Below are 14,366 nucleotides of genomic sequence, written 5' to 3' on the forward strand. Positions count from 1 at the left end.
GCCTTCATACTCTCAAGTACAGGGCAGGTAGAGATGCCGAGACCCTGGCACCAGAGAGCTGTGGCCATTGAAGCATCATCGGCTGCAGCACCTGCTCCTGAGCCCTGCAGTGCAGCCATATGGTGCCTCTGGCCTGGTGGCCACTTGTTCACTCAGCCACACTCCACAGGCACAGAATCCAGTTGGACTAGGAAGGAGAGCCCTTGGCCCTACGGCAATGCACCTTCACACAGATGCCAGTTTTAGCCTACTAAATGTAGAAATCTATTCCAGTAAAATCAACTTTCCCTGGATTGAGACAAGATGATTCTGGCATTCATTAAATAAATACACAAGCCAGATGTGGTGGTGCTTAGGAGGCTGAGACAGGAGGATCGCAGGTTCAAGGACAGCCTTGGGAACTTAGTGAAGTTTGCAGCAAATTGGCGAGACCTTGTTTCAAAACAAATAAAACAGGTGCCAGGCATGGTGGTGCATACTTGTAATCCTAGCATTCAGGAGGCTGACACAGAAGGATCATGGTTCAAGGCAAGCCTCAGCTACTTAGTGAGGTCCTTTGTAACTCAGTGAAACCCTGTTTCAAAATAGAGAATAAAATATAGGGCTGGGGATGTAGCTCAGAGGTAGAATGCCCCTGGGTTCCAACCCCAGTACAAAAAAAAAAAAAAAAAAAAAAGAATAAAAAATAGGGGCTGGGAGTGTAGTTCAGTGGTAGAATGCCCCTGGGGCTAGGCATGGTGGCCCACCTTGTGATTCCAGCATTTGGGAGGCTGAGACAGAAGGATCACGGCCCACAGACAGCCTCAGCTAGTGAGGCCCTTTGCAACTCAGTGAGACCCTGTTTCAAAATAAAGAATAAAAAAAAATAGGACTGAGGGCATAGCTCAGAGATAGCAGGCCCCGGGTTCCAATCCCAATACCGGGGGGGGGGGGGGGGGGGGAAGCCCTGACGCCGGGCATGGTGGCGCATACTTGTGATCCCTGCGCTTGGGAGGCTGAGACAGGAGGATCGCACAGGTTCAAAGCCAGCCTCAGCTACTTAGTGAAGCTCTCAGCAACTTAGTGAGACCCTGTTTCCAAATAAAATATAAAAAAGGTCTGGGAGTATAGCCTAGAGGTAGAAAGCCTCTGGGTTCCACCCCCAGTACCACCAAAAAAAAAAAAAAAAAAAAAAAAAAAAAAAAAAAAAAAGCCCTGAAACACAGAATCTGATGAAAATGCCCTCTCAAGTCACTGTAAAAAATATGAGCTGGAGGTGGGCAGCTGAGACAGGAGGATCACAGGTTCGAGGATATCCTCAGCAAGTAGTGAGACTCTTATCAAATAGTGAGATCCAGTTTCCAAATAAGAACTAAAATCAGGCTGAGGGTGTAGCTTGAAGGTAGAATGTCTTTGGATTCAGTCCCTATACAACAACAAAAAAAAGAGCCGGGCATAGGCATGGTGGCCCACACTTGTAATCCTAGTACTAGGGAGGCTGACACAGGAGGATCATGGTTATCTGTCAGCCTCAGCTACTTAGTGAGGCCCTCTGCAACTTAGCTAGACCTTGTTTCAAAAAATAAAAAATAGGGCCGGGCGTGGTGGCACACGCTTGTAATCCCCGCGCTCGGGAGGCAGAGAGAGGAGGATCGCACAGGTTCGAAGCCAGCCGCGCGCGCTGGCTTAGGAGACCCTGTTTCCAAATAAAAATGTAAAAATAGGTCTGGGAGTGTAGCCCGGAGGTAGAAGGGCTTCCAGGAACCCCAGTACCACCAAAAAAATAAAAAAAAAATAAAAAAAATAAAAAAATAAAAAAAAAATAAAAAATAGGGCTGGGGATGTAGCTCAGAAGTAGAATGTCCCTGGTGTTTTTTTTTGTTAATGGTCTGGGGATGGAACCCAGGGGTATTCGAGCTCTAAGACACACCCCCTGCCCTATTTTTTATTCTTTATTTTGAAACAGGGTCTCATTAAGTTGCAGAGAGACTCACTAAGTAGCTGAGACTGTCCGTGAACTGTGATCCTCCAGTCTCAGACTCTGGAATGCTGAGATTACAAGTGTGTGCCACCATGCCCAGCTTCCCTGGTGTTTTTAATGAATGGTGTTAGAACAACTGGATAGCTGAATAGCTGTCTAGAAAAAAATTTTTGGTGTGTGTGGTACTGGGGATGTAACCCAGAGGCATTCTACCTCCAAGCTACCCCCACCCATATATATATATATATATATATATATATAATTTTTTTTTTCCAGGCCTGGTGATGAAGCCAGAGGCATCTGACCTCTGAGCTACACCCCCTGCCCAATTTCTTTATTCTTGGTCTCACTGAGTTTCGAAGGGCCTAAGTAGCTGAGGCTGTCTGTGAACCACGATCCTCCGGTCTCAGCCTCCCAAATGCTGGGATTATAACCGTATGCCACCGAGCCCGGCTCCCACCCCTATTTTTTATTCTTTAGTTTAAAACAGGGTCTCATTGAGTTGCAAAGAGCATCATTAAGTAGTAGCTGAGGCTGTCTGTGAACTGTGGTCCTCCTGTCTCAGCCTCCCAAATACTGGGATTACAAGTGTGGGCAACCACGCCCAGCTATTCTTTTTTTTGAAACAGGGACTTACTGAATTGCAAAGGGCCACATTAAGTAGCAGAGACAGTGAACTGCGATCCTCCTATCTCAGCCTCCCAAATGCTGGGATTACAGGTGTGTGTCACCATGCCCGGCTTAGAAAAACGTTTTAGGATGGGCATTATGGCACACCTACAATCCCAGTGACTCAGGACCTGAGGCAGAAGGATCACAAATTTGGGGTTGACCTGGGCAACTTAGAGAGATCTTGTCATTCCCCCTCCCTGAAAAAAGAAGGCTGGAGATGTAGCCACTGGCAGAAGGCTTGCCTAGTGAGCACAAGGTTGATTCCAGTGATTAAAAAAAAAAAAAGCTATGACGAGTGAGGACAGGGGTACGCACCAGAGGTCAGGGTTGTCTGTGCTGTTCTCTATGCTGAACTGCTCAATCTCAGGTCCCACCTGAGCCACAAATCGGGCCAGTTTCTCTGCAGTCTCCATGGTCTTCATGTCAACTGCAAAACACAAGCCACAGCTCCTGAGCTTCTGCTCCCTACATTAGCGTCCAGGGCAAAAGGCTCACTACAAAGACAACCCATTTGGCCTTCCGCACCACCTTCCCCTTCACCAGGGACTCTGCAGCTCTGCCCACAGAGGTAGACTTTGCTCTTCCCCTCTGAATCAGCAGTGGCCAGTTCCAAACCTGGGACTTGCAGCCTCAAGTATCCACTGCCTCCCCTGGAGCCTGCTTCACCTGCCAGGTGAGCGTACCTGGCCTGGCTGCTGGGGCTGACAGGCATGTGGCCCAACTCACTGACACTCAGACTTCCAGGGACACTAGGCCCCTCATGGGGCAAGCAACAGTGTAGAGCAGTTCCCAACAGAGTGACCAGCAAAGAAGGTAGGAATTGAGTGTTTTCCTCTCTGAATTCCCAACTAGGGCTGAGGGGCAGCACGAGGCAGAGGGTGGGCCCTGCATACAAGAGAAGGTATGGCTTAGGGCAACCCGGAGAAGCAGAGGATTAAGTTAGTCAACTCAGAAGCTGGCAGGTCAGTTAAGCTGAGCAGGGAACCACAATGGTCAGGTGAGGAGGAGGGAGAAAGAGAAGGGCAGGCACACAGTCAGCCCTCTGTGCCAGAGCTTCTGCACTTGTGGATTCAGCCAACTGTACATTGAAAATACTCAGAGGACTCCGGGCGCCTAGCATGTGTGATGCTCTGAGTTCAATCCCCAGTACCACACACACACAAAAATCAACAGATAGGTGTGGTGACACATGCCTATATGCTCAGCACTTGAGAGGCTGAGATAGGAGGATCGCTTAGGCAACTTAGTGATGCCCTAAGCTGTTTCAAAATAAATTGGGCTGGGATGTATCTCAGAGGTGAAACACACCTGGGTGCAATCCCCAGTACCACACACACATAAGGACTTCCACATCACCTTAAGAACTACAGAAGCCAGGCGTGGTGGCGCACATTTGTAATCCCACCATTTGGGAGGCTGAGACAGGAGGATCACGGTTCGCAGCCAGCTTCAGCTACTTAGTGAGGCCCCTTTGCAACTCAGTGAGACCCTGTTTTAAAATAAAGAAAAAAAAAATAGGGCTGGGGGTGTAGCTCGGAAGTAGAATGCCCCTGGGTTCCATCCCCAGTACAGCAAAAAAAAAAAAAAAAAAAAAAAAAAAAAAAGCTACAGAAGTAGCTTAGTGGTAAAGTACCCTGTGATCTATCCCTAGTATCCTCTTCCCCATCACACCAAACAGAAATACTAAAAAAAAACTCCATCTATAATAAACACATAGAGATTTTTTCCTCATCCTCATTCCCTAAATAATATAGTATAAACAACTATTTACATAGCATTTTTGTTGTATTCGGTTTTAAAAGTACTTCAGAGATGAGTTAGTCTATGAGAGGATATTTAGGTTCCTGCAAATGCTATGCCACCTTCTAGAAGAGACTTGGGCAGCGATGGGTTTTAGTATCTGTGGGGGTCTTGCAAGCAGTCCCCTGGAGATACCGAGTAGGATCACAAGCACAGGGTGCAGACGGGCTGCCTTGACATTAGAACCCTACTGGGAAGCACCTCACATCAGCTAACCCTCTGGACAGGACAAGATGGTTGGACTCACCTGGGGACCTCCAGAGAAGCAAGACAGAAGTGCTCCGCAGTGCTGGCCCTGGCCAGGCCCCTATGGCTACTGCTGCCCAGGCCCCTGAGCACTGCACTACCCATCCTGAAGAGAACCCTGAGGTTAGAGTCAGGATGGGATCCAGAGGAAGGGTCAGCAGTAAGCACTCACCATCAGCAACTGCGCAGGTAGAGGAGATGTGAGGGGCTTCCGATATATCCTTCCCTGCTGGCCTAGGGGATAGGCCCGAGGCTTCTGGGCTGGGGCCCTGATGGGAGCTTCTGGCTGGGTCTGCTGGGAAGTCTCTGGCAGCACTGTCTGCGTCTGGCAGAGACAGCTTTGCTTGTGAGGAGCCTGGAGCCTGCCGGCCCTGGTGTTTCAGCCTGGTGCCCGAGGACAGGAGGGTCTGGGTCCCAGTGGTCGCTCTCCTGGCCTTCCAGCCCCGGAGCCCCTGGGCACGGAGAAGCCGCCGCCTCTGCCATGGGAGGAGTCTCTTCTTGAGGCTTCGAACCGCCTGAGCGTACAGCATGGCCCGCACCGCACACTCAGCCGAGGTCGGCTTCCGGTCAGGTCCTTGCAAGGTCTGGCTCACCCGCTGAGTCTCTGCCAACTTAAGTTTGTAATATTTATACTCCAGGCTGTCTTCATCAGACAAAAACCTATATGACAAGATGAGCATAGAAGGACAGTTGTGAAAACACCATGTTCCTGTAAAGCCTTTCTAAGTGGTGGGCTCCTTGTGGCTCAATGAGGACTCCCACTCTCCTTAGGGTAACCACAGGACCCCTGAAATTTTTGCCCATGCATTGGCTGATTTTTATTTTTTAAATTCGGTACTGGGGATGGAACCTAGGGGCATTCGACCTTCGAGCTACACCCATAGCCTTATTTTATTTTTATTGCAGTATTGGGGATGGAACCCAGGGACATTCTACTTCCAAGCTACACCCCAGCCCTATTTTTTTTCTTTATTTTGAACAGGGTCTCACTGAGTTGTAAAAGTCCTCACTAAATAGCTGAGGCTGTCCAAAAACTGCAATCCTCCTGTCTTAGCCTCACAAATGCTGGGATTACAACCGTGTGCCATTACGCCTGGCTGAATTCATTCTTGATTTCCATCACCCATATCCCTGAGGGAGCTCACAGCTCATGGGGCTTTTTAGCTTTTTTTCTTTTCTTTTTTCTTTTTGCAGGTCTGGTGATGGAACCCAGGGGCATTCTACCTCCGAGCTACACCCCCTGCCCTATTTTTTATTCTTTATTTTGAAACCAGGTCTCACTGAGTTGCAGAGGGCCTCACTAAGTAGCTGAGGCTGTCTGCGAACCGCGATCCTCCGGTCTCAGCCTCCCAAATGCTGGGATTACAAGCGTGTGCCACCACACCCAGCTTTTTTCTTTTTTGATACTGGGGTTGAACTCAGAGGCATTCTACTTTTGTGCTCTACCCCTAGCTCTATTTTATTCTCTTATTTAACATTTTGTGGTATGGGGGTTGAACTCGGGGCAATTTACCTCTGAGCTATACTCCTGGCCCTATTTTATTTTTTATATTTTGAAACAGGGTCTGTGTTACGGAGGGCTAAGTTGCTGAGGCTGGTCTCGAATCTGCAACCCACCAGTACTGGGATTACATGTGTGTGCCACCAAACCTGGCTGCTCTTGGGGCCTTGTAACACAAAGCAGTTACATTGGAGCCTGGGGCTGCAGGCCTGACAGTATGTTATGCCACCAGCACCACAGCAGCAGAAATGATGCCCTGCAAACAGTTCCACCAGGCTGAGCACTGGGTAAGCATTCCACTGTGCTACGGCAGGTCTAACAGACCCATGGGGATGCGATGGGGAGATTATGCCCCAGCCACGAACTCATATGACTCATGGTCATAATCACACCAATAGTAGAAAAAAGAAGCAGGGAGTGGTGGTGTACACTTGTAAACCCAGCATTTGGGAGGCTGAGACCAGAGGATCATGGTTCGTGGACAGCCTCAGCTACTTAGTGAGGTCCTCTGCAACTTAGTGAGATCCTGTTTCAAAATAAGGAATAAAAAATAGGGCAGGGGGTGTAGCTTGGAGGTCAAAATGCCCCTGGGTTCCATCTCCAGACCCGCCAAAAAAAAAAAAAAAAAAAAAAAAAAAAGTGCGGGGGGTTGTAGCTCAGAGTTAGAACACCCCTGGGTTCAATTCCCAGTATCACACACACATTCATAATATGTAATATGGCCAGCAGATGGCAAGCTACAAAAAAACACGTCAACAGGTGTTACTCAATTGCTCCCGGCACACATGTTCATGCCTACTTATTTCCACCATAGTTTGAAAAAATATAAACCAAACAATAATTAATTCTGGGGAATAGGATAGAAAGGAGTATGGAGAGGGATATTTCACATCATTTATAAACTGCTGTTCCTTCAGTATCCTCAGAGTTCTAGGACTTCCACAGATACCAAACCCACAAATGTTCAAATCCTTTATAAAATGGTATCGAAGGGCCGGGTGTGGTGGCACACGCTTGTAATCCCCGCACTTGGGAGGCAGAGACAGGAGGATCGCGCTGGTTCGGAGCTAGCAGCGCTGGCTTAGGAGACCTGTTTCCAAATAAAACATGTAAAAATAGGTCTGGGAGTGTAGCCCGGAGGTAGAAGGGCTTCCAAGAACCCCAGTACCACCAAAAATAAATTAAAAAAAAAAAAAAGGTATCGAATTCGCACAGAAGTTACATGCAATCATCTGTAGAATTTTTTTTTTTTTGGTGGTATTGGTGTATAAAATCCAGGAGCAGTCTACCTCTGAGCTACACATTCCTCACCCCTATTTTTATTTATATTATTACTAAATAATAATAAATAATAAATAGGGCTCTGAGATACACCCCCAGCCCTATGTATATGTATATGTGTGTGTGTATATATACATATATATATATATTTCTCCCCCCCCCCTTGCGGGTCTAGGGATGGAACCCAGGGGCATTCAACCTCCGAGCTACATCCCCTGCCCTATTTTTTATTCTTTATTTTGAAACAGGGTCTCACTAAGTTGCAGAGGGCCTCACTAAGAAGCTGAGGCTGTCAGTGAACTGCGATTTTCCTGTCTCACCTTCCTGAATCCTGGGATTACAAGTGTGTGCCGCCACGCCCGGCTCACGCCATCCGTTTTATATGATTCAATGATCCAAAGTCTGCAGACAAAAGAAGCCAGGTGTGGTGGCGCACGCCTGAAATCCCAGTACTTGGGAGGCTGAAACAGGAAGACCGCAGGCTCAAGGACAGCCTCAGAAAGTAGAGAGACTTACAACCTAGCAAGGCCCTATTTCAAAATAAAAATAGAGATCGGAGGATTGTGGTTCATAGACAGCCTCAGCTACTTAGTGAGGCCCTCTGCAACTCAGTGAGATCCAGTTTCAAAATAAAGAATAAAAAATAGGGCAGGGACTGTAGCTCAGAGGTCAAATGCCCCTGGGTTCCATCCCCAGACCTGGGAAAAGTAAATAAATAAATAAAACAGATGGCATACATCTGTAATTAATCCAAGTACTTGGGAGATTGAGATAGGAGGGTCACAGGTTCAAGGACAGCCTCAGCTAGCAGTGAGACTCATCAACCTAAGTTCCTGGTTCCATCCCCAGTACCTGGTTCCATCCGCAGTACAGCAAAAAACAAAAATAAGTAAATAACATTTTAAAATATGGCTGGGGGTGTAGCTCAGAGGTAGAATGCCTCTAAGTATTCCATCCCCAGTACCTTAAAAACAAAGAAAGAAAGAAAGAAAGAAACAACAACAACAAAAAAACCCTAGCCAACCTAGTAGAATATAAACACTCTATAAATCACTGTTATATTGCATGTGTGTGTATGTGTGTGCACGCATATGGGTATTAGGGATTGAACCCAAGGGCGCTGTACCACTGAATTATATCCTCCAGCCCCCTTGTTTTTTTGTTGCAGTACTGGGGATTGAACCCAGGGGCATTCTACCCCCAAGGTACATCAAAAGCCCTAATTTTTTTTTTTTTGGTGGTACTGGGGTTCCTGGAAACCCTTCTCCTGGCTACACTCCCAGGCCTATTTTATATTTTTATTTGGAAACAGGGTCTCTTAAGCCAGTGAGGCTGGCTTCAAACCTGCACAATCCTCCTGTTTCCACCTCCAAGTGTGGGGGTTACAAGCGTGCGCCACCACGCCCGGCCCTAATTAATTATTTATTTATTTATTTTGTGGTACTGGGGATGGAATCCAGGGGCCTTCTATCTCCGAACTACACTCCCAGACATATATATATATATATATATATATTTTTTTTTTTTTTTGGGGGTCTGGGGATGGAACCCAGAGGCATTTAACCTCCGAGCTACACCCCCTGCCCAATTTTTTATTCTTTCTTTTGAAACAGGGTCTGAGTTGCAAAGGGCCTCACTAAGTAGCTGAGGCTGGCTGCGAACTGCGATCCTCCGGTCTCAGCCTCCCGAATGCTGGGATTACAAGCGTGCGCCACCACGCCCAGCTCTATTTTATATTTTATTTGGAAACAGGGTTTCTTAAGGCAGCTGAGGCTGGCTTCGAACCGGTTCAATCCTGTCTCAGCCTCCCAAGCATGGGGATTACAAGTGTGTGCCACCATGCCCAGCTTATTCTTTATTTTGAAACACGGTTTCACTAAGTTGCAGAGGGCCTCACTAAGTAGCTGAGGCTGGCTGAGAACCTGTGTTCCTCCCTTTTCAGTCTCTCAAATATTAGGATTACAAGTGTGTGCCACTCTGCCCAGCTACCCACTTATCTTTTTTTTTTTTTTTTTTGGTGGTACTGGGGGTGGAATCCAGAGGCTTTCTACCTCCGGGGTATACTCCCAGACCTTTTATATTTTATTTGGAAACAGGGTCTCACTAAGTTGCTGAGAGCCTCACTAAGTAGCTGAGGCTGGCTTCGAACCTGTGTGATCCTCCTGTCTCAGCCTCTCAAGCGCGGGGATTACAAGAGTGTGCCACCATGCCCGGCCTACCCACTTATCTTTTTGAAACAGGATCTCACTAAAGTGCAGAAGCCTGGCCAAATTGCTGAGGCTGACTGGAAACCTGTGATCCTCCTGTCTTAGCCTTCTAAGTACTAGGATTATAAGTATGTGCCAAAAGCCCTGGCTTCCAGCCCTGCCTTTTTTTTTTTTTTTTTTTGGTGGTACTGGGGTTCCTGGAAACCCTTCTACCTCCGGGCTATACTCCCAGACCTATTTTTATACTTTTTATAAAAAAATTTGGAAACAGGGTCTCTTAAGTCAGCACAGCTGGCTTCAAACCTGCGCGATCCTCCTGTCTCTGCCTCCCAAGCGCGGGGATTACAAGTGTGCACCAACACGCCTGGAAACTTTTTTTTTAAAAACAGGGTCTCACTAAGTTGGTGAGGCTGGCCTTAAACTTGCCATCTTCCTGTCTCAGTCTCCCAAACACTGGGATTACAGACATGTGCCATCACTCCCAGTTTTTTCTTTCTTTCTTTTTGGTGGTACTGGGGTTCCTGGAAGCCCTTCTATCTCCGGGCTACACTCCCAGACCTATTTTTACATTTTTATTTGGAAACAGGGTCTCCTAAGCCAGCACGCGCGGCTAGCTTCGAACCTGCGCGATCCTCCTGTCTCTGCCTCCCAAGCGCGGGGATTATAAGCGTGCGCCACCTCGCCCGGCACTCCCAGTTTATATTGTATTGTTTATACCATGATGAGAAAACAAAGTCTAGCCTGGCTTGGTGGCACATGCTTTTAATCCCAGAATTTGGGAGGCTGAGACAAGAGGACTGCAGTAGCTGAGGACAGCCTCAGCTACTTAAGTGAGTCCCTTTGCAACTCAATGAGAACCTGTTTCAAAATAAAAGAATAAAAAATAGGGTGAATGCCCCTGGGTTCCATCCCCAGTACTGCACAAACAAAAACAACCCAGTACCAAAAAACAGTCTGTCCACTTTTCAGACATGCAGTTTTTTTTCCCTGAACATATCTGATCTGCAGAGATTTTATCACATTCAGATACCATGTGAATATTTTTATTTTGTTTTGCTTTGTAGTACTAAGGTTCAACCCAGGGCCTTGCATGCACCAGGCAAGCACTCTACCACAGAGCTTCAGCCCTGGCCTACTCAGTATTTTGAGACAGGGTGTGCTAAATAAATTCCCTAGGCTGGCCCTGAACTTGCAAACCTACCTCAGCCTCCTGAGTTGCTGGGATGACAGGTGTGCAACACAGCTGACACAACCAGTTTTTTTTTCCCCAGAGCACTATATATTTTGTTTTCCATTTCACTCTCAGCTTCTCATTCCTGTCAGTCCTCCTCCTGGTGCCTCTGAACTGCTCTCGTTTGCTCCAGTTCTTAGAATTAGCTCAGCCAGAGCTCTCCATCCCTACTACTTTTTGTTTGTTTGTTTGTTGTTTGGTGTGTTTGTTTGGTGGTACCGGGATTCTTGGAAGCCCTTCTACCTCCGGCCTACACTCCCAGACCTATTTTTTATATTTTATTTGGAAACAGGGTCTCTTAAGCCAGGGTGGCTGGCTTTGAACATGCACGATCCTCCTGTCTCCGCCTCCCAAGCCTGGGGATTACAAGTGTGTGCCACCACGCCCGGCATCTACTTTTTTATTATTCATTTTTGTGGTCCTGGGGATGGAAGCCAGGGGCACTCTCCCTCCGAGCTCCACCCCAGCCCTATTTTTCATTCTTTACTTTGAAACAGGGTCTCACTGAGTCGCAGAGGGCCTCACTCAGTGGCTCTTGCAGTCTCACTCCCTCCTAAGTGTCCCTGGGGAATAGTGTGTACCTGTTGCTTTCTTCTGGATGTTTTTCATTTCTTTTTCTTTTTGGGGTACTGGGTATTGAACACAGGGCATTCTAACTCTGAGCTATACCTCAAGCTCTATTTTGTTTTATTTTGAAACAGGGTCTAAGTTGCAGAGGGCCTCCACTAAGTTGCTGAGGTTGGCCTTGAAACTGTGATCCTCCTGTCTCAGCTTCCCAAGTACTGGGATTATAGGCGTGCACTACCACGCTCAGCTTCTCATTTCAAGTCTGGCTCCTTTCACTCAGAAGTGGTTTAGATCCAAGTTTTATATTGTTGGTGCTGGTTTCTAGCCCCCTTTTATTTTGAAATAGGGTCTCACTAAATTGTTGGGGGTCTTGCTAAGTTGCTGAGGCTGGAATCCAACCCGAGATTCTCCTGTCTCAAGTGCTGAAATTATAGGGTATACCACTGTACCTAGCAGTGAATGCATTTTTTTTTTTTTTTTTTTTTTTGCGGACCTGGGGATGGAACCCAGGGGCATTCGACCTCCGAGCTACACCCCCTGCCCTATTTTTTATTCTTTATTCTGAAACCGGGTCTCACTGAGTTTGCAGAGGGCCTCACTAAGTAGCTGAGGCTGTCCGCGAACCGTGATCCTCTGGTCTCAGCCTCCCAAATGCTGGGATTACAACCGTGCGCCACCACACCCGGCTCTGGTTTTTTTTTTTTTTTTTTTTTTTTTGGTGGTAATGGGGTTCCTGGAAACCCTTCTACCTCCAGGCTACACTCCCAGACACCTATTTTTTATATTTTTATTTGGAAACAGGGTCTCTTAAGCCAGTGAGGCTGGCTTTGAACCAGTGCAATCCTCCTCTCTCTGCCTCCCAAGCGTGGGGATTACAAGTGTGTGCCACCATGCCCGGCTCTGTTTTTTATTCTTTATTTTGAAACAGGGTCTCACTAAGTTGTAGAGGGTCTCACTATGTAGTTGAAGCTGTGTGTGAGCCTGTGATCCTCCATTCTCAGCCTCTCAAGTACTGGGATTACAAGTGTGTGCCACTACATCCGGATCTTGTTTGCCTTTACTGTAAAACACAGGTATCATATTTATGATGCAAACTGTAATGTTACAGTGCTGTTTTGTGCACAAGAGGCAGGAAGGCAAAAAGGAAAGCACAGTGTAATAGACATTAGAAGTTGCAAAAAAACTGCTGGGCATGGTAGCGCATGCTTGTCATCCCAGCATTCAAGAGGCTGAGACTAGAAGATGCAGTTCGCGTACAGCCTCAGCTACTGAGCGAGGTCCTGCATAACTTAGTGAGACCCTGTTTCAAAAATAAATAAATAAGAAGGGCTGGGGGTGTAGCTTGGAGGTAGAATGCCCCTGGGTTCCATCCCCAGACACCCCCCCCCCAAAAAAAAAAGGAAAAGAAAAAGAAAACAGAAGTTGCAAAAGATTATTACGACACATCACTCAGTGTACTGTGTGCTCTCGCACGCATGCTGCACCGTGCCCTCAAATGGCACAGTGGGGACTAGGCGCTGCCTGTTACTGAACCTGGCCTGGGGCTCCTCCCTCTGGGTGACACTGCTGCTCAACACAGAATCTTAGCTTCTGTCTTCAGCACCAGCAGAATGCTCTAGGGGAGGGTTAGCATGGTCAGAACTGAAGGACCTACCAGTAAGCAGGGTCCTCCTGGAGGAGAGATCTCTCTTTGGGAGATAGAGTGCCTTCAACAATGCGTGTGACAAGCTGGTCAATGGTGTCCACCACCTTGCGATCCGCTCGTTGGGGGATTGCTGGAACACACAGAATGGCTTTTCTGAGAAACACACTGGACCACGTGCATCCTGGAAAGACTAGGAGAGTGAGCTAGGGCTTTACACTGAACCTAAGGAGGAACTGGCAACCAAAACCCTCATATATAAAACATCAGCACTGAAAAGAAGAAAATTGCTGGGCGTGGTGGTGTACGCTTGTAATCCCCGCGCTTGGGAGGTTGAGACAGGAGGATTGCGCAGGTTCAAAGCCAGCCGCCCTGGCTTAAGAGACCCTGTTTCCAAATTAAAAAAAAAAAAAAAAGTATAAAATAGGTCTGGGAGTATAGCCCGGAGGTAGAAGGGTTTCCAGGAACCCCAGTACCACCAAAAAAAAAAAAAAGGAAAGATATAAAACACACTTTTTTGTGATACTGGAGACTGAACCCAGGAGCATTCTACCTCTGAGCTATACCCTTAGCCTCTTTGGAATTAGAGGCATATGCCACCATACCCAGCACATAAAATAAATTTAAAAAAAAGATCCAAGCTGGGCGTGGTGGCGCACGCTTGTAATCCTGGCATTTGGGAGGCTGAGACTGGAGGATTGTGGTTTGCAGACAGCCTCAGCTACTTAGTGAGGCCATTCACAACTCAATGATACCCTGTTTCAAAATAAAGAATAAAAATTGGGCAGGGGCTATAGCTCAGAGGTCAAATGCCTCTAGGTTCCATCCCCAGACCCGCAGAAAAAAAAAAAAAAAAAAATCCAGCCGGGCGTGGTGACACACCATCATAATCCCAACATTCGAGAGGTGGAAACCAGAGGATGGAGGTTTGTGGAAAGCCTCAGCTACTTAGTGAGGCTCCTTTGCAACTCAGTGAGACCCTGTTTCAAAAATAAAGAAGAGCCGGGCATGGTGGTGCACGCTTGTAATCCCTGCGCTTGGGAAGCAGAGACAGGATTGTGCAGGTTCGAAACCAGCCTCGCTGGCTTAAGAGACCCTGTTTCCAAATTTAAAAAAATATAAAAGATAGGTCTGGGAGTGTAGAAGGGCTTCCAGGAACCCCAGTACCACCAAAAAAAATAAAAATAAAAAATTAGGGCTGGGGGTGTCACTCAGAGGTAGAATGTCCCTGGGCTTCATCCCTAGTACCGCAAAAATAA

At 47.2% G+C, this 14,366-nt stretch overlaps 1 protein-coding gene across 1 annotated transcript in view; it reads right to left on the reverse strand.

Moving 5' to 3' along the window:
• The window catches only part of SUGP2 (SURP and G-patch domain containing 2), a gene marked incomplete at its 3' end in the record, with an annotated part of 40,816 nt that overhangs the window by 11,501 nt on the left and 14,949 nt on the right, over positions 1-14,366 (reverse strand). The window contains exons 3-5 of the mRNA XM_080715319.1: positions 13,120-13,240; positions 4,851-5,338; positions 2,948-3,059 (exon numbers count right to left, since the gene is read on the reverse strand). Coding sequence (XP_080571445.1) covers positions 2,948-3,059; positions 4,851-5,338; positions 13,120-13,240 — 721 coding nt within the window. The remainder of the gene's footprint in view (positions 1-2,947; positions 3,060-4,850; positions 5,339-13,119; positions 13,241-14,366) is intronic.

The sequence above is a fragment of the Muscardinus avellanarius genome, assembly GCF_963383645.1.
Source record: "Muscardinus avellanarius genome assembly, chromosome: 18".
Taxonomy (NCBI): Eukaryota; Metazoa; Chordata; class Mammalia; order Rodentia; family Gliridae; genus Muscardinus; species Muscardinus avellanarius.